General features: G+C 43.7%; 3 protein-coding genes across 3 annotated transcripts; 1 reads left to right on the top strand and 2 right to left on the bottom strand.

Annotated features, from left to right (window-relative positions):
* Positions 1–7493: 7493 nt before the first annotated feature.
* LOC308137103 (inosine-uridine preferring nucleoside hydrolase) lies at positions 7494–10068 on the bottom strand (the record flags this gene model as incomplete). The annotated part of the gene is made up of 5 exons (XM_080505677.1): positions 9884–10068; positions 9561–9743; positions 8155–8266; positions 7938–8074; positions 7494–7859 (listed from the first exon to the last, which is right to left on the bottom strand). The coding sequence occupies exons 1-5, from the start codon at positions 10064–10066 to the stop codon at positions 7494–7496; spliced, it is 981 nt and encodes a 326-aa protein (XP_080361803.1). The 5' UTR covers positions 10067–10068.
* Positions 10069–12286: 2218 nt separating this feature from the next.
* LOC308137356 (basic immunoglobulin-like variable motif-containing protein) lies at positions 12287–19322 on the top strand. The gene is made up of 10 exons (XM_080506011.1): positions 12287–12421; positions 13791–14357; positions 14456–14585; positions 15580–15675; positions 15772–15876; positions 15963–16057; positions 16132–16264; positions 17371–17454; positions 17529–17625; positions 17704–19322. The coding sequence occupies exons 2-10, from the start codon at positions 13877–13879 to the stop codon at positions 18007–18009; spliced, it is 1527 nt and encodes a 508-aa protein (XP_080362137.1). The 5' UTR covers positions 12287–12421; positions 13791–13876; the 3' UTR covers positions 18010–19322.
* Positions 19323–19405: 83 nt separating this feature from the next.
* LOC308137360 (homocysteine S-methyltransferase) lies at positions 19406–26357 on the bottom strand. Its single transcript, XM_080506016.1, has 8 exons — positions 26196–26357; positions 24486–24553; positions 24241–24398; positions 24049–24152; positions 21575–21736; positions 21295–21500; positions 20342–20421; positions 19406–20262 (listed from the first exon to the last, which is right to left on the bottom strand). Exons 1-8 carry the CDS (start codon positions 26307–26309, stop codon positions 20171–20173), a joined length of 984 nt encoding a protein of 327 aa, XP_080362142.1. The 5' UTR covers positions 26310–26357; the 3' UTR covers positions 19406–20170.
* Positions 26358–26820: the final 463 nt, after the last annotated feature.

Raw genomic sequence — 26820 nt, 5'->3', positions numbered from 1 at the left:
ACATCACTCCAATACTAACCTCTCTTCACTGGCTCCCCATTAAATCTACAGTAGAATTCAAAGTTCTTCTAATCCATAAAGCTCTTAACAACCAGCCCCCATCATATCTTAAAGATCTATTAGTCCGATATCACCCCAGAAGAACACTTGGTTCTCAGAGTGCTGGCTTGCTGGAGGCCCCTAGTTTTTCTAAAAGTAGAATGGAGGCAGAGTGTTGGGATCTCTCAAGACCACAGAAAGTTTGTTAATTTCTAGGGAAAGACAATTTTCATTTGTCATGATACACAGTCATGACGTGTGAATTCGGACCCAGGAATGTGATTGAACCATCACACCCAGTGGGGGGGGGGGGACCTTTTGCCACAGCAGACCCATGCAAATCCTCCCCTGCTTTCTGCTAAAAAGACACTTCCCCCATGCACTGATGGTTGAAGTTCTCAGGATTTGACACCTTCAAATCCACAAACCTTCAACAAAAAGTCTTGCAAGAAAGTCTTGCACCGAGTCTTCTCCTGTGAACACCCGGGAAGAGCTGCTTCCCAGCAGCTCAGCTCACCCAGCATTGGCATACAGCTAATGGCAGAGTCCTGCCACAAAAGGCCTCCACTCCTCTGCTGACCCAACCACGAGGGTCAGACCTTCTCCTGAGCCAGAGATCAGCACCCAGAGTCTGATCTCCCATCAACCAGGGAAAACCAACCAGTTTCTCTAGGATGGGACCAGGGAAACGACGTCTCACAGAACGTCTATGTGTTTTCCTCAACAAGCAGGAAAACCATCACAGACCTGAGCGACCAGCTCCTCAGTCTGAACAAAGGAACAACTGATACTATGATAGAACTGCTTAACTTTATGAAGATGTGTTGATTCTGTTACAGTGATTGAGTTCTATTGATAATGATATTAGGAGCAGTGATCAACCTGTAAACCAACGTTAGCTCTGCCACAGACACAGGGTCTGCATGCTAATCTTTGCTTTTCTAACTTGTTGACTCACAATCCTACACATATCACATCAAAGACAACATCACACCGTAACCGAACACCATCTGACTACTCCTGACGTTTTACAAAGCAAGTCACATTCACATAAACTCATTCTAGAAATGATGTTAGAATCTGCATTTATTTGTTTTCATTGTTAATAAATATGATTTTTGGAATCATACGTGCTGTTTTATTAATGGGCACAAAGGTGAATGAAATATCGACCTCTTTTGTGTCAAGAACTCCAAAATCCTTCAAGCTTTACTGTTAATTCTGGTCATTGTAATTAATTTAACTATTAATTCAAATTCCTGATTAACTGTTTAGTATATCTTATGAGACTGATAGAACTGAATTGGCTAGCATTTCCTGTTACGACAAGTGGTGCTCCGAAGTAATCTGATACAGATCAGATTAAATTTCAATAACATTATTAATAACTATCTTTGATAATTATTAATCATTATCGATAGCCAACCATAACATAAATAGTGATCTATATGAGGTAATAAATCCCTATAAGAGCCTTCAGGTTCCTCTTATGTGGAACCAGATACTAGTTTCAGTTAGGGGGCTGAAACAGTCTCTGTTTTTAAGGTTAGGATGAATACTTTTCTATTTAATAATGTTTACAGTGAGAGCTGCTTCAGGACACCCCAGATCATTTTGTAGTAAAGCTGCCATAGGTTTAGACTGGAGGATCTAAACTGAGCTTCTTTGCTTTCTTATTCACCACTATTACGTGTCACTAACATTTGCCTCTCTCTCCTGTAGTCTGTCTCTCAACCTCCCTGCTGGATGTCTGACAATGGAGCTGAAGGTGGCTTGAAGCCTCCTGTCCTGATCAGTCTTCACAGAGTGGATCTCTCTCTTATCTATCTCTCTGTCTGTCCTCTCTTCTATCTTCTCACCCCAACCGCTCAGCAGAATAGCTGCCACTTCTGACTCTGGTTTCTGCAAAGGTTTCTTCCTGTTGGAGAGAGTTTTTCCTTTCCACACTTGCTCACATTTGCTCATATGAGTTTTCTCTATCAAAGTCACCTGTGATTGTGTATAAAATAAAGAACAATGACATGATTCATGGATGGTTTTATTCTTTTAAAGTTGTCAGCGGTGGAGCTTCCTTCCACAGGACATCACAAATTGATTTCACCCTACTTTCCCACCATGTTCCGGGGGGGGCTGAGTAGTGGTTCTTCCTCCCTATTCACGGTTGGATTGGTCGAAGATGGGACCTTGTGGCCTGATGGGGGCCTGCCTGGGGAGTGGGGGGCATCCCCCTCCCCCAAGTAAATGTACGTGTATATATGTTACCAGGGCAACAGACGCTCTAGAACTAACCTGGTCGGGAGCAGGCTTTTGTCAATGAACCCGGAGTTTTTCTCTGGTTCCGCCCTCTTTCAGACGGACACGGGATTTCATTTCCTCATTCAGCGGGGGAGTTTTGGCGAAACAGTTCTGCACTGCCTTATTCCCGAGGCAAATTAGACATCAACTTTATTCCCTCAATATGGAATGTGCTTTTGATAATGATCCGATTGATGAAGGCGCAGCGTTACTTCGCCAAGAATTTAATATTGGCAGACAGATCATCATCAGACCAGAGATGTACTGGCATTTGCAGACACCTTCCTTTTTGAGCGGTACCGTTTTACTGCAGAGACCATTATGTACATCCACAGTTTAATCGGCCCGTACATTAGCAACATCACCAGCCGGAGCCTTGCCCTGACGTCATAGCAGATATTGTGTGTTGCGCTGCGTTTCCTCGCAAATGGCAGTTTTCTGTACAATATTGGAGACGCAGAGCACCTGAGGAAGGGCAGTGTATGCAGGTAATCAGAAAGGTGTGCCTGGCCCGAAAAAGGTTTTTAGCAACTTTTGTTGTTTTCCCTGGAGAGAAACCTTCAAGAGTCATCAAGGAGGAGTTCCACAGGATTGCAGGTGAAGGATGAGATCCATTAAATAAATATTAAATAACATTATGTTAATGATATTGTGCTGCAATCTTAGAGTGGGATTAGTAATTTTCCTGTCTTTCAGGATTCCCAAATGTGATAGGCTGCATCGATGGAACGCACATCCCCATCAAAGCTCCTTCTCACAATGAAGCAGATTTTGTGAACAGGAAGTCCATTCACAGCATAAATGTGCAGGTACATGAGGATTGATTGTTTCAGAATGTTAAAGATAAAGAGTGCATCATAGTTAAACATCTGTTATTCTGTGCACCATCCAGATCATATGTGATGCTGCAAACATCATAACTAATGTGGAGGCCAAGTGGCCTGGGTCAGTCCACGACTCACGGATGTACCGCGAGTCAGACCTCAGCACCAGACTGCAACGTGGTAAGTAGCCTCAGGATTTTCACAATATAATTCACCTCTCTCCCTCATGCATATCATTTAATGTGTCCACTTGACATTACAGGAGACATGTTTGATGGCCTTCTGCTGGGTGACAGGGGTTACCATGCCAACCCCGGCTGCTGACCCCTTACCCAGACCCTGAACCAGGCCCCCAACTGAACTTCAACCGGGCTCACTGCAGGACAAGAGCCCGGGTGGAGATGACCATAGGCCTGCTGAAAGCCCGTCTCCAGTGCCTACGTCACCTCAGGGTGACCCTGAGAGGGCCTGTGGTATTATAGTGGCATGTGTTGTTCTTCATAACACCCTGCCCTACATAGAGAGGACCCCGATGAGGATGATGAGCCCATTGACTTGTCAGCTATGCAGGATGGCAGAGCTGTCAGAGACGCCATATGCCATCATCACTTCGGGGTCTGATCACCACCACCACCACCACCACCACCACCACCACCAAATAAAGACATGATGCACAATTCATTTGGTCTTTTTTATTTCCTACAAATACAAGAGCTAGTTTAGTTAATGTAGTTAGTAGTTAGCAAAGTTCACCTGGGACTGTACACCCACCCTTAACTGGTGCTCCAGTAGTTCAATTTCCACATCTGCCTTTCTAATCTGGTGGTCCAACTACTGCATTTCCTTTGCAGTTTTTTCCATCTTCTGGAGCAGGTGGAGTCTAGAGATCTGTTTTACAGATAACTGGGAAGACATAAGGAGGACATTCAATTATTACAGTTGGACATGAATTCCACAGAATGAACCTCTGGTGTTTACTGAACATCTGTCTCACTGTGTCAGTCCTTGCAGTGGATGTTGAGGGACCCTCCTGCTGCTGCCCAGCCATGCCCTGTTAAAAATAATGTGTCAATACTTCAGTGTAGACAAAATATCACTCTTTATTCCACCACAATGTTTCAGAAATGTAAACGGGATGAGAACTATCATACCTCTATAGACCTTTGTGGATCCTCCTCTGTAAAGGCAGCAGACAGGGTTTCCTCGTACTCTTCATCCTAGATGAATATGTTTCAGTATATTTAAACTACCATTTTGCAAGATCTTTGGAGTGTTGCCTACTTACAAGGTCTGTTGTGGCATGAGGGGGTCCAGCAGGCAGAGAGCACCATCACAATCTGTTGGGTGACAAAAAACAACGACATGATGGGGAAATAAAGATGAACAGAAATAGGCTTAAAGAGATATATAGGCCTCGGCATATTATATATTATGAAGGAAGTGGTATCTTGAGGGGTGAGGTCTGAAGAGGAGCTCCTCCAGGGATTCCCTCAGCCACTGGCCTCCCAACATTCTGGCTTAGGGCTCCTCTGCCTCTGTTAAAGGTGGAGGTGCTGGGCCTCCGCCCGTTTTACATCTGCCTTCTTTCTGTTGGCTGAGTAAAGTCTGCGTTAGTTTAGCCTTAGTTATTTGACAGCACATGATATGGGTGAGAAGACATTTATGTGTTTGAAAACAGCATTATGTTGGGAATAAAACACCTGTACAGTCAAATGGCCACTTGATATTTACTGTACAATGTCACACATGATCGAACTTACGTTAAGAAATGTATTGATTAACAATTAAATTAGCAGCGGTCTTACCTGATTGGACAATGTTTTTATATTTCACTTTCAGCTGCTGCCAAGAGGCTTCTCCCCCGCGGAATTGCGCCCAAAAGAAATAAATTAATAAGCTACCATCCAAGGTACCTGTTTCGGTGGCTGGCCAAGGCTTGGAGCCTTTGTTTGGCAGTTTCGAGTGCTTCAGGTATGGGCATCTGGGTGTACCTCTTGGGTAACGGTCTTTTCATTGCACCTCTCTGAGCCTCTGTCAGTTGACTCACTTCTCTCCATGCTGCCTTGATGTTAGCCTCCATCCGTCTTTTCCATGGTGGGTATTGTGTCTCATGGCTCCCATGGTTGCTCTTATAGCCAGCATCTCTAGGATAACTGTTGCTGAAGTGTATATCATATATATATATAATATAATGGGGCTGACATCTACAACACAAGACAGGCCAGTTAGAATAATGACTTTAGTAGCTTTGTCTACATCACTGGAGATATATATATATATATATATATATTCATCCATCCATTTATTTTCTGCCGCTTATCCGGGGCCGGATCACGGAGGCAGCAGTCCGAGCAGAGTTGCCCAGACTTCCCTCACCCCAGACACTTCCTCCAGCTCCTCCGGTGGAACCCCAAGGCGTTCCCAGGCCAGCAGAGAGACATAGTCCCTCCAGCGTGTCCTGGGTCTGCCCCGAGGCCTCCTACCGGAGGGACATGCCCGGAACACCTCCCTCGGGAGGCGTCCGGGGGGCATCCGAAACAGATGCCCGAGCCACCTCAGCTGGCTCCTCTCGATGTGGAGGAGCAGCGGCTCTACTCCGAGCTCCTCCCTGGTGACTGAGCTCCTAACCCTATCTCTAAGGGTGCGCCCAGCCACCCTACGGAGGAAGCTAATTTGTATCCGGGATCTCGTTCTTTCGGTCATCACCCATAGTTCATGACCATAGGTGAGGGTAGGAACGAAGATCGACCGGTAAATGAAGAGCTTCGCTTTTTGGCTCAGCTCCTTCTTCACCACAACGGACCGATACAACGTCTGCTTAACTGCAGATGCTGCACCGATCCGCCTGTATATATATATATATATATACTGCTCAAAAAAATAAAGGGAAGACTAAAATAACACATCCTAGATCTGAATGAATGAAATATTCCTATTAAATACTTTGTTCTTTACATAGTTGATTGGTGCTGACAACAAAATCACACAAAAATGATCAATGGAAATCAAATTTATTAACCCATGGATGTCTGGATTTGGACTCAAAATTAAAGTGGAAAAACACACTACAGGCTGATTCAACTTTGATGTAATGTCCTTAAAACAAGTCAAAATTAGGCTCAGTGGTGTCTGTAGCCTCCACGTGCCTGTATGACCTCCCTACAACACCTGGGCATGCTCCTGATGAGGTGGCGGATGGTCTCCTGAGGGATCTCCTCCCAGACCTGGACTAAAGTATCTGCCAACTCCTGGACAGGAACCCAGGGCCAACCACACCAGCATTTGGTCTCACAAGGGGTCTGAGGATCTCATCTCTGGCGAGCACATGGAGGACTGTGCTGCCCCACAGAGAAATGCCACCCCACACCATTACTGACCCACTGCCAAACCGGTCATGCTGGAGGATGTTGTAGGCAGCAGAACGTTCTCCACGGTGTCTCCAGACTCTGTCACGTCTGTCACATGTGCTCAGTGTGATCCTGTTTTCATCTGTGAAGAGCACAGGGCGCCAGTGGCGAATCTGCCAATCTGGGTGTTCTCTGGCAAATGCCAAACGTCCTGCACGGTGTTGGGCTGTAAGCACAACCCCCACCTGTGGATGTCGGGCCCACATACCACCCTCATGGAGTCTGTTTCTGACCGTTTGAGCAGACACATGCACATTTGTGGCCTGCTGGAGGTCATTTTGCAGCTCTGGCAGTGCTCCTCCTGTTCCTCCTTGCACAAAGGTGGAGGTAGCGGTCCTGCTGCTGGGTTGTTGCCCTCCTGCGGCCTCCTCCACGTCTCCTGATGTACTAACCTGTCTCCTGGTAGCGCCTCCATGCTCTGGACACTACGCTGACAGACACAGCAAACCTTCTTGCCACAGCTCGCATTGATGTGCCATCCTGGATGAACTGCACTACCTGAACCACTTGTGTGGGTTGTACACTCATGTCTCATGCTACCACTAGAGTGAAAGCACCGCCAGCATAAAAAGTGACCATCAGCCATAAAGCATAGGAACTGAGAAGTGGTCTGTGGTCACCACCTGCAGAACCACTCCTTTATTGTGGGTGTCTTGCTAATTGCCCATAATTTCCACCTGTATTCCATTTGCACAACAGCATGTGAAACTGATTGTCAATCAGTGTTGCTTTCTAAGTGGACAGATTGATTTCACAGAAGTGTGATTGACTTGCATTGTGTTATTGAAGTGTTCCCTTTATTTTTTTGAGCAGTGTATATATATATATATATATATGTGTGTGTGTGTGTTACTGGTTTTGCTGCCCCTGAGTGCCTTAAAAAAACACTTCAACCAGTTCAACCCTTTTTATTTCTCCTCACCAGACATTAGTTTTTATGCGGCTGCCTGAGGGAACCCATTAGCAGCTGGCTGAACTTGTTGATGTCACATTTAGTCAAGACAAACACGCTGTGCCTCTTCTTCAGCTGGTGAGTTCGATCCAGGACCATCATGCCCCGGCCAATGGAACCCTGCAGCTCCACACGGACCGGACAGGAGATGCTTTCCGTCACCAAGCTGCTGTCGATACAGGCTGCCATCGCATAGGCATCATAGGACACGAAGACGGGTCCAAAGTACACGTCTCTTTTGTTCTTCAGAGAGGTTTTGGAGTAGGCGGAGCACTGGGAGGTGATGGTCTTCATGAAGCGTGCTGCAGGAGCATCCTGGTTGATCAGCTCCTCAAAGAACTCCTGCCAATCGGGGACCCGGTTTGAAGTGAGACCCTCGTCATGCATGGTCATGAACTCCTGTAGGAGGCTTCATCTTACCCACGTCAGGCCATTTCTGCAGGAGAATTCCCATGATGCAATGTGAGTGGGGCAGAGGTATTCTTCCAGAACAATATAGGCAGACTCTGGATCCATGGCGAAGTTGAACTCAGCACATAAGGTCAAGTTCCCTTTTCCTGCAACGACATGACAGCATGTTATTTGAGTATTACTCAAAGTTTGAGTGCAAAGCTTGAATGTCACCTGCAGGTATCACCTTCCATGTTGCCGCCCATTATGTACAACTCCCTCAGCTTCTCTGGGAAACCAGGGTCTAGCCTGACAGCCAGAGCCAGATTGGTGAGTGGGCCAAGAGCTACCAAGGAGACCTACAAATCACAGCAGGAGGTATGACAGCATTACTGACGGGGCACACTGCAACCGGCTCAGGGACACTTCCAGAAATCACCGTCTGTGAACTGTTGACTTTAAATTCAAACTGTATCAGAAGAAACTGTGCTGCAACTTTCTTGTGGAACAGTCGACCTGACTGAACAACCTGGTCCTGGTGTGTTTGGGTGTGAGTGGTGTAATTGTGTGTGGGAGGTTTGTTATATTTTGTATAATTTTTTATGATATGGTTTGTAGTCTATTAGTTTCATGTACAGTTGCTTCTGTTTTTTGCTACTATTTTTTTGGTATATTATCAGGGACCCCCTTGAAAATGAGACGCTGCATCTCAAGGAGTTTATACCAGAAATAAAATGAAAATGAAATGGCATTGGGTTACAACTACCTGAGTAAATGACATCCACAAGTCTATTTCCTACATTTTTCAGCATGACTGTTAAAACACAATGTTAAAGGTGTGTCCTGTCGTTCCACAGTTACACAAAACTGTTCAAAGGAGATGTGAACACGTTACGTCATCGTCATTCCTCTCACACTCAGAATAAGCTCGTTTCCCATGAAAACACAAGACAGTTTTTTTTTCTCTTTTTTACTCATTGTAAAGCCTATCTTTATTTTAATTTTTAACTGTATGGGTACACACTGATATCAGTCTGCGCTGTAAGTGCACACATGTTCAAACATGCTTACGTAGGTATATGGATAGATGCAAGTAAAGCTATTTGTATGATGCTTGAGTGCACAGCATGCCAGTTTTAAATAAACAGTGTGTGAACAAGCAAAGTGAAAATGGTCCTGCACAGTGGAGCAGTAGCTAGTGCACTAGCCTCATGATGAGAAGGGCATGGGTTCAACTCCAACTTGTGTTTGGTGTTAATACCTGTCAGTGTCTCAGTTATTAACTGTTCCAACACCCTATCTTGTCAGGCTGCTCATGTTATTTTTAACACCCGTGTAACCTTAATGCAATGTGTGAATAAGGTGTTTAGTCAGCAAAAAAATGGGAGTCAATCTTTTAATACAGTAGGAAAACATATATAGACACGTTTGTGGTGTAAAAATGTACAATGCGGGTGTTAAATGAACATAGGCATTTAGAAATCCACCTCCCTTTTCTTAAAATACTGATGTCGTATGAGCAAATCTGCACGTGCATATGTGAGTATGCATTTCTTAGCTATGTTGTTATATTTTGATTGTTTCATATAGATTCTTTGATTGAAATTTTTTTTTCTTCTGACAATAAAACAGTTGAAACAAAGTGTTTTTCACCTGCTTCTGGTTTTCAGACACAAGTCTGATCATTGCGTTGACCGAGTGCTCTTTCTGGATTTTTTTCTCCCACTGCGGGTCTTTGTCTTTGATCACATCTCCGAGGCCGTCGCCGCCAAAGTGGTCGCTGATCGGGTTGGTGGCTCTGACCAGAGGGCCAGCACAACCACGAAACACTGGAATCTGCAGGGGAAAGACATCCAGATATCAATGAGTTGATGAGAGTCAGGCAACCTTTAGACAAAGGTCACACAATACTGTGATCGTCCCGAGAGTGGACATTTACTACTGCTGGACTTAAATATTGTGGAATTGCTCACAACCTCATTGCGCTTGCAGACAGACAGCACCCTCAGGATGTTCTGGCACACGTCGTCCACTGCCGCATTGCCGAACGTGCAGGTAATTCCCAGGATCTCCACCTCAGGAGCCACCAAGGCCATCATTATAGCCTGAGCATCATCGATCCCACAGTCTGTGTCGATGATCATCAGCTTCTTTCCCATGGTGCTCTGCAAAACACTGGAAAATCAGCTTGCACACATCGGAGGGATGCATCTGGATCCCTCGTCTTACATCTTCATGACATTCAAAGGAATAGTATTTATAGTTGGTTTGATCTGTTTATCTTGCTCTTACTGAAGCAGCGAAGCTGTAGACTGGTAGTCGCCCCATTAAATCAGACAAGCGCCATTAAACAAGAAATAAAGTATACATCCCAGAAAGAGACACCCGACAACTTTAATGGGACAGAGAAAAAAACTAGCGATGATGCAAAATGACTCAAGTGAGACAGAGAAGGTTGACAGACACATTTAAGCAACAGCAATGCAGAAAAACACATCAAAATGGATTTAAAACAACCACAAAGTGAAAATGCTTCACAGACCAGAGACCAGATTTGCTCATTACACCGGAGAGAGGAAACAATTATCAAAGCAGGAACAACGAGCATGCCACGCTCTCTACGAGACAGATTATGTCACAATGTACGAAAGTTGAAGCAACTAATTCAACTCAAACAGCAAAATGAATGCCGCAAATTAATTTTAATTGAGAAAAGTCTGCTTCATACAGTCATGGTGTCACCACCTCGACTGCTCTCCTCACATCTTCTGTTAAACTGCACCTTCAGCGTCAACATTGTTTTGTGTCTTATTGTGTTTGTGTTGCTTAGTTCATGTAGTTTAGTTTACTAGTTGTAAGTTGGCAACCAGCAGTGAAGAAGGTTTTGTGTGTAGTATCCTCCTGGCATGGTCTGCCGGTGGGAGTGTCGAAATAAAATGTGTGCGGCTCTCTGGGTGTTGTGTTCAGTGGAAAACGGGACCAAATGGCTCTTTGAGCATTAAAGGTTGCTGACCCCTGGTCTAGATAGAGCTGTTGAGGCTGTTTTAATCTCATAACAGCTGGAAAATATTTAGATCAGTGTGATAACTGTAAACAATATATGTAGCACTAACAAGAGTATTGTATGTTGTCCCCCACCCACACCCCATGCCCCCCACTCTCTCTCTCTCTCTTCTCAATCCTCTCTCTTTTTGAGCATTCTCCTCGGTCGTGTACGGCAGCCATGCCAACTTCTAATAAAGGCAAGAGCAAAAACTGTTCTGACACCAGAAAGCTCTCAATCACATCATACTGTCTTGCCCAAGCTGCCGAACCAAAGGTAAGAAAAAAAAAAAAGTGAGGATCTTTCACGACTATTTTGGTTCTTAAATATAAAAGTGAGGATCTTTAATGACTGAGCAAACGGCTCTATTTCATGACTCGCCCTTGAATCTCCACTGAGCTCCTGGTAAAGCTCTAACTGGACTGTCACTACAGAAGTTCTCAGCTAGTTTGACATTAACTTAATGACCTTTGGTACGATCTTAGAGGAGCTCCAATGATGACATGAATAATATTTTACTAGTGGAGGGTTAGTGGAGGTGGAGAGACGAGGGCTATTTTATAATCTGCCCTTGAGATCAGAGTAGAAATTTCCAGCAGGATGATGAATTAGGTTTTTGTGCTTAACTTCCACATTTTCTTATTGGGTTATTGGTTTTTTAATAACAACAATAATTATTATTATTATTATTATGACAAAAAATAAACAGTTTCTAACTCACACACAAAACTGTATGTTACTCACATAAAGAATACTTTGGAGACATAATAATGATAATGAGGTATATTTGTGAAAACGTGTTATTTTGTGTTTCGCTTTCCTCTGTATGAATAAAAGTGAATTCGGAAACCTCTCCGAGCTCAACATTACAGGTGGCTTTTAAAAAAAAATCATTGTCCATGTATTTAATTAATGTTTACGACAAATGTGTCTGTTGATTGGCTTAAAACAGAAAAAGCAGAGTAGACTCACCTTCCGTCCGCGGAGGACTGAGAAAAGTTTACGCTGCCCCCGCTGCCCCCGCTGTGATTGGCTGCACTATTCTCGACACGGGGGAACAACACGGACTCCATCAATTTATCAAGTTCATCCAAGTTCATGCTTTAAGTAAATATGGATTTAAACAGTAGAACAAAGTTTTATCGATACTGACATGTCATTTTAACTATTCAAATTCGATCTAAATGGAACTATTTCCACGCCTATGTTTTTTTTCCCACCCCGCGGTGGAAGATAAGAATGGTTCGGTCCAGTCAGGAAGTAGATGCAGGTCATGGGGACGGCGCTCCGACATTATTTATATTATTGCGATTGTTTTTCTCGCTCTTTCCCCCTCCTGACATGTCCGAGGCTTCCCTTCCAGCGTGGTGCGTTTCGCTTTGTCCCTCCAGGTTCGTCGCGGTGCGATGAGAAGCGTAGCGTGGCAGCCTGGGCGTGTGAGCATCCGCTAAGAATAGCTGCAGCCTCCCAGGTGAGAGACGGTCCTCCCCCGGTTGGATCCCCCGGATAGGCAGCGAGAATCCATCCAGTGTCCGCTTATATCAGGTTAACGGTGGGTTTAAACGGGGAGAGTCCATGCACCGAGTGTCAACGACTTTGAACACAAAGGTACTGTGAGCCGTGGGGGGATTTAAAGTGAGCGATCCCAGGACACAAACCTGTAAAAGGCCTTAATCTGCTTCTTGTCTCGAATAAACTAGCAACACACCAGTGAAAAGGAGTCATCTTAATATTGTGGCAACTGTTATTCATGGCATTATATTCATATATATATATATTATATTCATGGTTGTTATATCTCTCTACCAGTGTTTTATAACTCATAGTGCATCTCCATGTTGCCCTACTGGGTGTCGTTTTGGGCCATTTTTACTGGATTTAAAGTGATTTATTTTGTTTTAAATCATAATTGCTAGTGATGTGCAACGCCAAGTGATTTTTAATCAATAGTTTTTACAAAAGACATCAAGTCGCAGGTTACTTAAATAATATGTAAGTGAAACGGCACTAAGACACGTTGATTTTGAATTGAATGAATTAATCTTTATTTTGAATCCTACAAATGGATAAAGAAAGAAAGATTGAAAAAGGAAACAACAGCTTAACATGTAACACCAACAGTTGAACAGATGCTTATAATAAACTATGGTACATTTTGATGCAATATTCTTCACTAAACAAGCAAACCCTCACAAAGATGAACTATTGTACCTCTGAAGAATCAGTCCTTTAATAATAATAATCACTGTTTTATAATGATAAAGCACCAAACATGTCGTAAAAAATATTCTGTCTCTTTTTTTGTTTATCATACTATAGTTGCGTCTGTTTTTAAGTCACAATGGTGGAAAAGTGAATGGGAAAAATAACATACAAGTCGCACTGGTGGCATTGATAATCCTGGTGGCAGCTCTACTTTATTTTAGTTTTTCACAGCAAATGTTTATCTTCTAGTCACAAACACTTTCTTTTTGCTTTGGTGACATTACTGACACCGTCACACAAATTGAGTTGTAATGAAGGTGTTTCTATGATATTATCACAACATTCAGTTGTCATACAGTAACATTTATTGGTCCCAGATGGTATTTAGTGGTATATTTTATGATAATATAATGCACTTTTAATGTGTCACACGAGGAGCCAAGCAGCAAAAAAATTATGGTGACTTCTAGTCATCCAGTTTGCAGGAAGATATTTAGTTTGTCAGCTCAGGTGAGTTCAGAAACCAAAAGTAACCCTCATTTTCAATAATAATGTACAATATGTAGCTCAACAGAGGCCGGTGACTCAATTGGCAAAAACTCATTCATGTTTTCTCTGTTTCCATTCATCTCCAGAAGAGACTGCTTCCTCCTCCTCCTCCTCCTCCTCCTCGTGTTCAGCTTCACCCGGTTCTTTAATCCGTCGTCTCAGCGGCTGTTCGATGCCAAACACGTCCGATGGTCAGGGAGCAAACCTATTGGGGCCGGCGGGACTGCAGCGGCCCTCCGATGGCGAAGTAGAACATGGACTTCTCAGCTCCCTTGCCCGGGATGCCGTGAGAATGAGGCGGGCATCGAGCGCAGAGTTGCACCTGCCCTGGACCTGCCCAGTCACACACTCCCGGGAGAAGTTCTATACGGTCTGCTCCGACTACGCCCTGCTCAACCAGGCGGCCTCCGTGTACCGCCCCCCGAACGCTGGCAGGGATGCCTCCTGTGGGAACAAGAAGGAATTCGGGCCTCCAATGCACAAGTCCAAACCTCTGGCTGAGTTTGGCGCCTGTCAGACCGAAAGCGCCCATGTGGGGTCAGACGGCGACTGTGACATGGAGGAAGTGACGTCCAGCCATAACAAACCCATCCTGGCCTGGGAAATCGACACTACAGACTTTAACGCAGTGCTAACCAGGAAAATAAGAACAAGTAGGGAAAATATCTGAGCGTAGGGTTGGCATTGAGCTGTTGATTTGATATTTAATCATTTCCGGTTCCTGCCTTCTCTGACCAACACTGTGTTTCAGGCAATGGTAAGAAGAGCAGCATCAAGAAGATGAAGTCTTCAGACAGACCCAGTCGGAATCTGCAAGACGTCCCTGCTCACGCCTCGCTGGAGGAGATCAAACAGAGAAAAGTGCTCGATCTCCGAAGATGGTAGCGTTATATTTAGCTCCCATCAGAACAGCTGCTTTTCATCGGGGCAGAAGTGGTGGAAACGGACGGTTTATCTGTGGTGCAGTGTGAAATGGTTCCTGCATTTATATCTTGACTAACACACCATTTAACACATGTTCGTTGCATCTGTGATGCTCAGCGGAATGTTGAGCTGTAGGCCTGTGGGTCTGTTGGATTAATGTACAATCTGAAGTCTTTTAAAAGAAACCAAAGATGACAACTTGTTAACACTTTGATTAAAGTAAAAATATATCGGTCCTTCTTACAGTCAAAATTCTTCATAAAACTTGTTTTTTCAGTTTGAGACTACAAGATTTATTTTACCATCTTTTAGCATTTGTCTAATTTCCAGAGTTTATTCTGATCATCCAACACAGCAGTTTTAATAAACATTATTTACACATAGGCAGTGATTGATTTTCACAAATCTGAGAAAAAGGAGAAATGTTTAGATTTGGTTCCGAGTTGTTTTTCACGTCGGATCTAAAGATGCTTCATGCAGCCGATGTGGCTAAAACCTCCACGGCAGCTCAATGCAACATGTTGGATTAACGTGGTGGGATTATTATTTTCTCAGAACTCACCAATGAGGTGTAAGCTTAATTAGAGGGATTTCTTCATTATTCACAAGATTTACGAATATTGTGCGGATGTGCGCTTCTATGGTGTCACACCCGCTGCTTGGTTCACTTCAAACTTAATTTTCACTGAACAGCTTGTCTTTTGTTTGGTGAGATGACTGTTAGTCAACTTAAAAAAAAAAAAATAATAAATTTAATCCCTGGCTCTTCCTCTTCGAAAGCTAAATTATTGCCTTCAAAGGTGACTGATAAGCGGTATCGAATGCTTGTAATGTTATGCCAGCCTCATCATCCTGTCAGCTGCTGAGAGGGTGAGAGTACAACTGAACCCGTTAAAGCAGTGAGGAAGAGTTTGTGTTGTTTGATACTCACTGGGATGATTTTCCTCTTAGGTATTGCATCAGTCGTCCTCAGTACAAGACGTCTTGCGGCATCTCCTCCCTGGTGTCCTGCTGGAACTTCCTCTATAGCACTCTGGGTGCCGGGAGGTCGGTGGATCGTCCTGCCACAGATCACGTTTTCATTCAAGAATTTGCTCAATGAATATCAGGATTAAGTGTTTGTTGAATATTCCCTTGCTTTAGCCTCCCACCTATCTCTCAAGAAGAGGCCCTGCACATTCTGGGCTTCCAGCCACCTTTTGAAGAAATCAAGTTTGGCCCCTTCACTGGAAACGCCACTCTGATGAGGTGCAAATGCTGCTCCTTCACGTGTTTTCAGATTGAGAGGAAAGACCGCCTGCAATCGGTGAATCATTGATTTATTTTCCTTTCAGGTGGTTCAGGCAGATCAACGACAACTTCAGAGTGAGAGGCTGCTCCTATATTCTCTACAAGCCACACGGGAAGCACAAAACTGCAGGAGAAACAGGCGAGTCCCTCGGCTATCACTGAACCTTCTGCCTGTAAAGAAGCGAAACATATCAGCTTCTTTTCTCACTGCAGCTGAAGGAGCATTGGGGAAACTGACACACGGGCTGAAGGACGAGTCCATGGCCTACATTTACCACTGTCAGAACCACTACTTCTGCCCTGTGGGCTTTGAAGCCACGCCCTTAAAAGCTGCAAAGGCCTATAGGTACGTGTCCTTCAGGGATGCTGAGACGTGTGGCTGCCATGCCACCGTGCTTCCTCCCTCCCGGGGATTCAGGAGTTATCACCTGGTCCGTCTCATTCCAATGACCACAGTATCTTCAGAAAGCCTTGAAGTGATTTTCTTCAATACTCGCGACACGTACTCAGCTCTGATGTTCACCACATAAAGGCCTTTTTGTCACAAACATAGCTTCATTTGTAGCTGAAATGAAGATTTCTTGCCAAGACGCCCTGTCACATCTACTAAACGCTAATGATTGTGATGTTTTCACGAGATGCCTAAGAATCCAATTGAACTCTTCTTGTTGCATGTATTGACATAACCCTTAAACTCAATAGTTTCCTCTTTTGTTGATATAAAGTGGGTTTTGAACAATTACAATCATCCCAGAGAGGCATTTAGATTCAGCACCCAAATAAAGTTTAGTAAAAGGATCAGAGCCAACAAAAGGCAAGCTCGATAAGTTAATGACTTTACTGTTTCCACTATACATGTCTCAATCGTGACGTTTTACTTTAATTTGAAAAATGTTCGGTTCTTCTACTCCATCTTCCGCCTGATCTGCTCCAGATCCAACTGAGACCTTCTTGTTTGGCATTGTGATGGTGATGGTTTGCTGTGACCTTTGATGTAAATATTCTCGCTATTTTCCATTCATTCTCAAGAAGCACATTAAAGTTGTGTTGCTGGACAGAATAAACTTCAGGTGAAGGTCATGTGACTTACCCCATCACAATTTGTTCACATGGGACACTTTTTTTGTCATCGTTGTCACCCTTGAGATTAATTCAACATTGTTGTATGGTATTCTTGGCTTTAGCCTACTTTAGTCAAAAAGTCTAGATGAAATGAAATTCTTCTATTTGAGTGGTATGTATATTGGAAGAATCTTACTAACAAGTGACTTGATGCATGTTGAGAATGAACTTTTCATTGTGACCACTATATTCAGCTTCAAATTATAATAAATAAAAGTCGAGCAGTAAACCTATGAGAGTGAACTCAGCAGTGAACTAATAGTATTTTTTTTGTATTTACTGATGAATTAGTTTAAATGTTCATAATTCTGATCGTTCTTCTGTGTCCAGGGGTCCTCTTCCTCCAAATGAAATGGAACACTGGATCTTAATTGGAGAACCGAGTCGAAAACACCCGGCGATACACTGCAAAAAGTAGGTGGCTGTTTTCTGTCTCTCTCCCGTGTTGGAGTCTTGAGCTGCTCTACAGAAACGTCTCCTCTGTTTAGATGGCTGGACATTGTGACGGACCTCAACACACAGAACCCAGAGTACCTGGACATCCGCCATACGGAGAGGGGGGTCCAGCGCCGCAAAACCAAAAAGGTTCCTCTTTAATGCCCATTTTGCTGCTCACGCTCATGGTTTCATGCTGGTGCACAACTGAAATGTTTTGGTGTGAAGGTTGGGGGCAACCTGCACTGCATCATGGCCTTCCAGAGGGTGAACTGGCAGAAGCTTGGCCCCTGGGCGCTGAACCTGGAGAACTTGCGGCACGACTACCAGCGCGGCGGCGGTGCGGAGCAAGCCCACGGGAGCACTGCCGAGGACGGCGAGGAACGGGTGTCGTCCAAGCGGCTGGCCCACCTCGGACGCTCACAGAGTATGGGAAGTCAGAAAGACAGCAGCTGGAAGCGTCTGTCCAATGCCACAGATCACAGACAGAGGAGCTCCCCGGACAGCGACCTGGAGGAGGACATCACAGACTGACACCTCCCACCCAGTCAAGAGGAGCAAAGCAACAGGGAGCCACTCCTAAAGATGTGTTTGGTGTTTTTCTGTCCAAATGTCAACTAATGTCCAGAAAATGGCAAACGCCTGTGTTTTAGACCAGATTCCTAAACTGTTTTTATCAAACACATGATTTCCTTTTTAGAACAAGCCTTTCCTCAAGCGACTGGACCCTTTAGTTAATGGACAATTTGCTGGAGATGTTTTTCAAAAAGTGTAATGACTTTCAGAGCTGGTTTGAGGCTCTTTAGTTCATTTGAGTTTCTCAGTCAGAATCTTTCAGCACCTTGTTGTTTACTCTCGTCCTTGAAGAGCATCTGCAAATATAACTGCAAAATCCTGGAGTTGTTCCTGAGGCTGCTCGCCCAGTGACCGGGGCAGAGTTTAGCTGCATTTCCATCTAATCAACTCCATTTATATTGGAGGGCAACAGCAATCTTATTTTTATGTTTGCAGAAAACAAACGCAAGTTTCATTGGTTGGAAAGAACTTAAGGGTGATGATAGAATATGGACAATTATCAAGTGCTCAGGAAGCCTGTTGCAAATGCTACGTTTAGACAAATGGCCACTAAATAAGAAAAACAATGAAAAGAAGGCATGTGTTGAATTACAAGCTCAGAGAAAGACGTTTTATGAGATGGTCAAGAACAGCTGAAAATGACCTTCCAGACAAAAGGTGAACCAAAGAAGCGCCATAAGCTACGAGTGCAGGATAAACACAGAGCTGCTTAAAGGAGTTCAAAAATATGACAACAAAAGCCATTCTCATTGTCGCCACCTTGTCAGGTTCAGCTCTAATGTGTAGCTTGATGCAGCAGCTGGACTCAGTCTCACGTCACATGTTGCACAAGAACCACGCATTATGTGGACGGACGCCGTCGTTCCAGCACACGGCCTCAAGCATGAACACTGAACCTGAGAGTCATAAGCAGAGCTTCTCCTTCGTCTGTCCACTTGTTCCTTACAAACCATTTTCCCTCCAGGAGATAACCACATGCGCGTTCCTCTGAACCGAACCCCAGCAGGTCCATCAAGTCATTCCTCCAGGAGTTCATGTGAGGCTTGCGTACCACTGCCTAAAGAATACAACGCCACACCATCGTTCGTAGTACAGCTCGTCGGTGGACTCGTCTCTTCGCCTGGCTCGTGGTTAGTTCAGTGGCAATGCCTTACAGTCAAAGTGGCATAGAAGCAGCTGACGTGCGTGTGTGCGCTTTGTGAAACCGCCAATAAAACATGTCGAGACAAGTGTTTCCCACCAGCAAATGATCATGCGTCTGCACAATCTGTTTTGATTTGGCATTTTGGAAAAGTAGAAAACATGTGTTGCGGTACAAAGGGCATTTCAAGTTTCTGAACCCCGAGATAAACACAAAAATACTGTTTTTGAGTTCTGCTTTAACAGTTTGAGAATTATTCCCAGCGCATGCTTCTGTAGAATCCAGAGTAATTTTGAAGTACTTTGAGTAAAGAAATCAAAAAACCACATAAAATTAGAGTTGAATAAGTAAAACAGTGATCTGCTCCAGTCTGTTAGAATGATCCACTTAATGTATCGATAACATGTCTCTGTTGATGCTGGCAGCCGTAATTATTACATGTAGTGTGTGACAATAGTTTCAAAAGGTTCACAATAAGCTTCTTGAACTGAAATTCCCTTTATTGAAGTCTACAACAGATGTGGGTTAGGAACCACTGGCCTGAAATAACACGTCATTGACAGAAAACTTCAAATAGTGTTTGGTCCATACTACACTTTATTTATTTGAAAGCAGAGCATCATTTACCTTACTGTGACCTGGACTTTTTAAACCTCAGCAGGTTTCCTTCAGACCTTAATGGGACATTTTAAACAGAACTGGATCCTTTAAAATAAAAAAAAATTAAATGGAACCGTTCAAGCCAACTCAATTGATCAAAAATGCACTAAACAACTTTTTTTTAACCTTTAATCCAAATACACTCTTTAAAATGAACTTGTATTCAAACTCAGAAATGTGCTGCTAGGCAGCAGAAGCAGCAGCCAAAACGCTTCCATCCTCATACACTAACTTTGTGAACCTGAATCCCATCAGAAATGTTCAAGGACATGTCACCAACTCTAGTCTGGTAGAGTCCCGGGACATTTTCCCGTCTGTTTAGCACTCTTCAGATGAAGGAAACGTGCCGACACCTTTCAGGTGTCGTCTCAGCTCTGCTATGTCAGTCGGACCCACGCAGCAGCAGCCGCCTGTAAGACAAGCAAACTGTCCTCAGAGAAAAGGCTTTTCAGAACGAGAGGAAACTTTGGAGAGCAGCGAGGTTTTTACCCATCAGAGCAGTGCCCTGTTTCATCCACGTGTGGCTCAGCTCAGAGATCCATGCTGATCCTCCTTCACTTCTCAACCACCTTTTAGAAAAAGACACACAAAGGCTGAAAGGTGGCAACAACACCACGGCGTCTCGGTGTGGCGAAAGGGAGCATCGCAGAGTAACAAACACTACATTTTTTCAAAGTCGTTTCAATGCATTAAGCAGAAAAAATGCAAAACAACTAAATGAGCGGTAAGTTGAGATGTAGAGACAAGAACGATCTCTTTCATGCTTCAAAAACCTTTCAACAGACTCCCAAGTTGCTTTAGCTTTGATGGCTTCAACACAAAACATGCATTGGATTTTGTCTCCTTGTTTTCAATATAAAATACACATTTTTTTATTTCAAACTCTCGGTAACTGCGTCGTCTTAGGCCAGTGAACCACCAGTTAAGAATTACACCTAAAGAATGTTTAGGGATAGTTTTTCAGTCCTCGAAAGTCTGTCACCATGGAGTATTCATCCCTGCTCAGCTCACACTTCCATTAAGTGGCTCCGGATTCAGTTTGCAGGCGTACAGACGTTCATTTATCAAGCAGACTCTGCTTGTTTGGGGCAAATAGCAGCATCCTCACTTCAGGAAATTAACTGAAATAAAATATTTATGCCAGGGTTAAATTTACCTGGATCATAAACGGTTCAACGGTGAAGGAGCACCTAAAATGCAGTTTTAAAAAATGGGATTGTAATAATTGTTGCATTTCTTACATGTATTGAATAAAGGTTAAAGGTGTGATACTATTCAATGACTTATCCTTCAATAATGATGCAAGCACCTTCAGTTTTCTATATGTGTCGATGTAGTTTTTTTTGTTTTGAGTATTATTGTACTGATACTGTATCGACACGCCAGCATTTGGGACAATCTGGAGTACAAAGAGTTTTCAAAGAAACCCCAACCATGCTCACCCGCTCTGCGTGTCCCAGCCGTCGCTGCTGTTGGGGTACACCACCCATCCCGTCTCTGGGGGCAGTAGCGATTGGGCAGAGTCCAGCAGCGGTTCCACCAGGGCGGGAGCACAGCAGTTGACTCCCACAGCGAGCAGCTGCGAGGATCTGCAGGCCGTCTGCACAGCGTCGGTGAAGGGGCTGCCATCCGATATGCTCCTTGCATCCTGCCAGCAACAAGAGTGGCGGCGTGACGGCGGAGCAGGCGGCTCGCGGGCCGCCGCTGGCGCTGCTCTCTTACCTTGCAGGAGAAGGACAACCAGGCTTCAGTGTCTGGAAACTCTCGTAGCAGCTCCACCATGGCCCGAGCCTCTTTGATGCTCGGGATCGTCTCAAAAGCGATGAGGTCGGCTCCTGCTGCCAATAAGCTTTGGATCTGTGGCCGATGCCAGACCTTAAGCTCCTTCGGAGGGAAACCGACAGAATCTACTGCAAAGCCAGGAAATTCTCTTCGTCCATCATAAGAGTTGATTAAGAGCACTACGATTCCTGGAACGCCATTTCCAGGTGTAATAAAGACGATTCGAGGACAACTCGTCCACAGTCAGCACCCTCAGAGGACAACTCATCCATGGATGAGATTTCAGAATTTTGGGGAGAAAATAAATCCTGCACAATGTACTTCTACATCTTATTTCTAATTGATATGTTATATATGTTTCATACATCTAGTATACATCTATATATAGTTAGTATGATATCATATGGCTTTTTATTCTCTCAAAGAAAGTTTGCGCACATGACACCCACCCCCACCCAAAACTTCAGCACTGCCGTGTGCCTCTCATGCACATTCCAGCTCACTAATGACTGTATCAGTCCTATTTTAATCACGTTTATCATTCAAAGTCGTTATCGGAAGACACTCTTAAGTGATGCACGTGACGCACCACTCAAAGCGGTCAGCTGTGAAGCAACGTTATCCCATTCTGACATCGGGACACTACAATGTCTTTGCACAAAAACCCTTTAATAAGCCATCAAAAATATGCAATAATGCTGAAAAAACGTGTAATGTCTCTACTGTACGAGCCCCGCAGCTCGTTAACGTGTCAGAAAGCAGCTTCAGACACGTTAACAAGCTCCTGAATGCATCACTCACAGCCATCCTCTATGAAGTGGCATTTTAACTTTATTATTGTGTCAAATATATTGATATCTCTTATGTTTTTGTGTCAGATACAGTTAATTATCATTCCAAATGTGTTAAATATACTTTGAAATCTAATCCTTCAATCAAATCAATAATGCTGGATAATGCTAACGTGGATAAGTTGTCCAGAATCGCGTGGACGAGTTATCTAAGTTTGCAGTTTTGTTGACAAATTGTCTGTGGACGAGTTGTCCGCGTACCTGCAATCAGGCAGTCAACTGAGTGACTTAAAAGAAGTTTAATCCAAAACTCAAAGGAATCCAGCAAAACTTGCAGTTCGAGAAACTACTCATCCTGCTGATCGCAACATGTGAAACACATAACTTACTCCAAATATTCAGATTTGGTCAATATTGCAGGCTCTCAACATTTCTGTGTTTTCTTTAACAGAATTATTGGTACTCAGATGTTTAGAGTCTCTGGGAGTGGCAGAAATTGTGCTTCTTACTCAGGGATTTATTCAAACACTGTCAGTGTTTTTCGTGTTGGGTAAAACTCAAATTGAAGGTTTCCTAAAGCATGCCGTGGTATTTTGTTCAGTAACTTTCTACGAACTGTATTAATGTTGCACAACGAGTCACTATTTTCACGGGTCATCTCAAAGTCACAGTACTTGTTAAGGAACTTTTAGGCTAAGATAAGTGCTCCCTGAGACTCTGACGCTTCGTGAATGCGGGCAGTAATAAACGGAGAGTACAATTAACCCATCAAATATCTTGAGCTGCATTAAAAATGTGTAATCATGACAATTATTTTAGGTTTATTTAATGAAACAGGAACATTTAATTAATTTGTACACAGCTTAAAAATGATTAAACTGCCCTCATTCACATACTGATTATTATATAGATTTGATTATTGTGATCTTTTCTGTTCAGGCTGGTTATTTTTACCACTTAATGTATTACAGTATAATGAATTTAATGGAAGACGCGGACGCAGCCATCATTAATCCCAGTGATTTGCCTCCAATGTAGGGCTGTGAAGGAACAATAATGGTCAGACTGACAGTCTGCGGATGGAGGGTTGGGACAGACCCAATCATCACTGCCACACTGCTGCAGCTCACCTGTAGACAGGTATCACAGTGTTGTGATCAACTTCATCTCAGTGTTATTATATTGCTTCACTGTGGGAGAAGTAAGCTCATCCCTGATGAGGTCGACCGCAAACATTATTCCTGCACGATGGAGCCGGGAGTGCATCATTAAATCGTCATCATTAAACACAGTGGCGCTGCCAGGATTCAATTTCATAGTATGCACTCCTTCAATGTCAATTCTGAGAAATATAGGTGAGACAACGAGCAATATTTTATTACAAGCTCAGTCCTTTCCTTTTCATTTCTACTGTTTATCTTCATCTTTTCCATCAATCCATGACACGCACAGTCATGTGCGTGTCATGGATTCAACAGTGACACAAAAATCAACCAAAATACTAAATATAAAAAAAATTATTCTCGGGTATTGGGATTGGTGCGTGACATCCCCATGAGGTCACAAGTGGCTTATATTTGTGATGTTTTGACCAACAGTTGTGTGTCATTGTGCCTCACTCACTTCGACACTCATCTTGTTGGCGTACGCCCCGGTGTACTCTGAGCCGTCATGCAGGAAGGCGCCGTACGGTCCCACAGAGCCCGCCACCAAGGCACATCTCTTCCCTCCAGAGAAGAAACAGAAACACGGGGAAAGTAGCATTGCAGCCTGCAGTGACGCGGGCATCCAAAGCAAACGCCAGACGACTCTTACCCGACTCAAATTTCTTGGCTGCGTCTTTGGCAACACGAACTCCAGACATCAGCAGCTCTCTGGCGTCGTCTGAGCTCACCCTCAGGTGTTCGATGAACCCCGGGATGCTGGCCTGGTACGTAGCTGTGGAGATGATGTCAGCTCCAGCGAGGAGGAAACTGAGCAGACAAAGCAGATGATAATAATAGATTATGTTACAAAAAATGTGAATAGATCAACCAATCCAACCTCTTGCAAGGGCCTACCTGTTGTGCACGTCTCGTAAAGCTTGGGGATTAGTGTGAAGCAGTCTGGCACTCCACAATGGATCTCCCTACATATGAAAAGCGCGCACACACACACACACACACACACACACACACACACACACACACACACACACACAGCTATATAAATGTATATTTTCTGCTCTCCAGGGTAGCAAACATCTCGGATCATACAATGATGACAAGGGAACATAAATGGATGCAAATTAAACACCCTACCTCAATTCACAGCAACAATGGGTTGACTACAGAAAACTAAATAGTTTAACTATATAGTGGTTAAAACTATAGATTACATATATATATAATGGTTAAAGGTCCCATATTATACTAAATCCCCTTTTCTGTGCTTTAAACATCATAAAAGTATACATATACATCCCTCAAGTGTTTTTTTCATTGATTCCCTCAAGCTTGAGTTGGAGAGCGATCTTTCTGTTGTAACTGGTGGGGGAGCTCAACGCGTTGATTCAGTTTGATGACGTGGCACCACCTTGCTGACACGGCACAGAGCTGGAGAAGCCCCGCCTCCAGGAAGATAAACATGCGGAGAAACCAAAACAAGGCACGCCCACGAATGTACCAAGCAGCCTCTTCTCTGCGCTATCTCAGTGTCTGCTCGCTTCACATTGAACTCTGCTGTTTTTGTTGCTGTTGATAACTGTTTTCGCCATCATGTCCACTTGGAGAAAATGTGTTTTCGGGTGCAAGTATGTGTCCACACTATTGGGCTTGCCGAAAGAAGAGGCGCAGCGGCGAATGTGGCTGGACTTTTTTTTCTTTTCCACAAAGCATTTGTTTGCGGGCAAGACTGCTTCCAGAACTTTGGGTACTTTGAAACTGGACTTACTCAGAAGCTCATCTTGAAACCTGCTGCTATTCCCACAATAAAAGACGCTAACGAGGCGCCGAGATCTGTAAATACATTACAACCAAGCGAGCATGAGCAGCTGGCTACATCACCGAGGGGGTGGGAAGAGGCGGGCTGTGAGATTGGGCTGCAGTCCACGGGGGGGGGGGGGGGGGGGGGGAGGCAGAGGAGCTGAGAACCACTCCTTTCATGAGAGGTGACGTCAGCTCAATCCAAGAAATAGCTATAATTTCCCAAGTTTTGAGTGTTGTATACTGCATCACCCAAATTATTATCCCACACGAGCATAGGATAGACTGTGAAACATGAAATATAGCAAAATATGGGTCCTTTAAAGTACACATACACTACCTATTAACACACATAATCAGGAAGGGCACAAAAATAGCAACTAAACAGTATTACTAATGAAGAAACAACAAAAAGTATTCTACAATGAATACACAGTTAAACAAAAAGTGAATAAAAATTAACAGACAGAATAAAAAGAAAAACTGTATTCAACGGCCAATGTTCTGGCTGAAGAGAAACAAAAACTGCAAATGGCTCAAAAAAGACAAAAAAATCATTAATAAGGGACTTGAGAAAAACAAAAAATTATCACATATATCATATTGATTCAAGATATTTACAAACCGACAGAAAATTATCACAAACACACAAGTCTGTAGTTTCCTGCCCCTCCTTTTGTATTGGAATGTTACTTACATTCCAACACTTACATCAAATTTTAACAAATTGTGTCATTGAGTATGATGAGTGTGCAGAACGTGTAAACAGAAAACCCTGAGTCAGGAGGAGACAGGTGACTGTTTCACCTTCAGTTTGGCTCCTCGCGCTTCCAGCTCAGTTCCTAATCCGCCATCCAAAATCAGTGTCCGGTTCTCACGAATTAAATCTCTGAGATCTCTTGGATGAGTTGGGGAACCCATGGGAAAACACTGTGTATGAGCCGCTGCTCAGGTTTAAATACACATGAAATTCACACATGTCACTTTCCTTTTCCGGGTAACAGTGGGTCAGAAGGTGCGTTCATGGCCACTCGGAAATACAAGGAGCATTGAATGTGGCTTTCGGAGCATTGCTGGACCGCCACTCGATGGCGACTTCCATTGAACTACATCATAATACAAATCATGAGAAATTCATGTTTTAAATGTTGTTCTCTCCTTTGAAGACTGCAGTGAAACCAATATCTAGAATCAGCTCATGGGAAAATGCATTATATTTCGATTTAAACTGACAAGTAAAGTGTTTCCCGAAATTGCTTTTTCACACTTCCGCGTCTAAAACCGGATGTGGGGATAACCAGCATCCGGTGGCTATCGGTTTAGCATTGAACAGTGATACTCATTAGTGATGAGAAACCCGACTCCTCGAACGGACTCACGGGTTTTTGAGTCGTTCACCCAAGTGAATCGGTCATTTGAGTCATTTGAGTCA

The sequence above is a fragment of the Blennius ocellaris genome (assembly GCF_963422515.1).
Source record: "Blennius ocellaris genome assembly, chromosome: 12".
Lineage (NCBI taxonomy): Eukaryota > Metazoa > Chordata > Actinopteri > Blenniiformes > Blenniidae > Blennius > Blennius ocellaris.
Note: the sequence above shows the minus strand (reverse complement) of the source record. Positions and strands in the feature narration are given on the sequence as shown.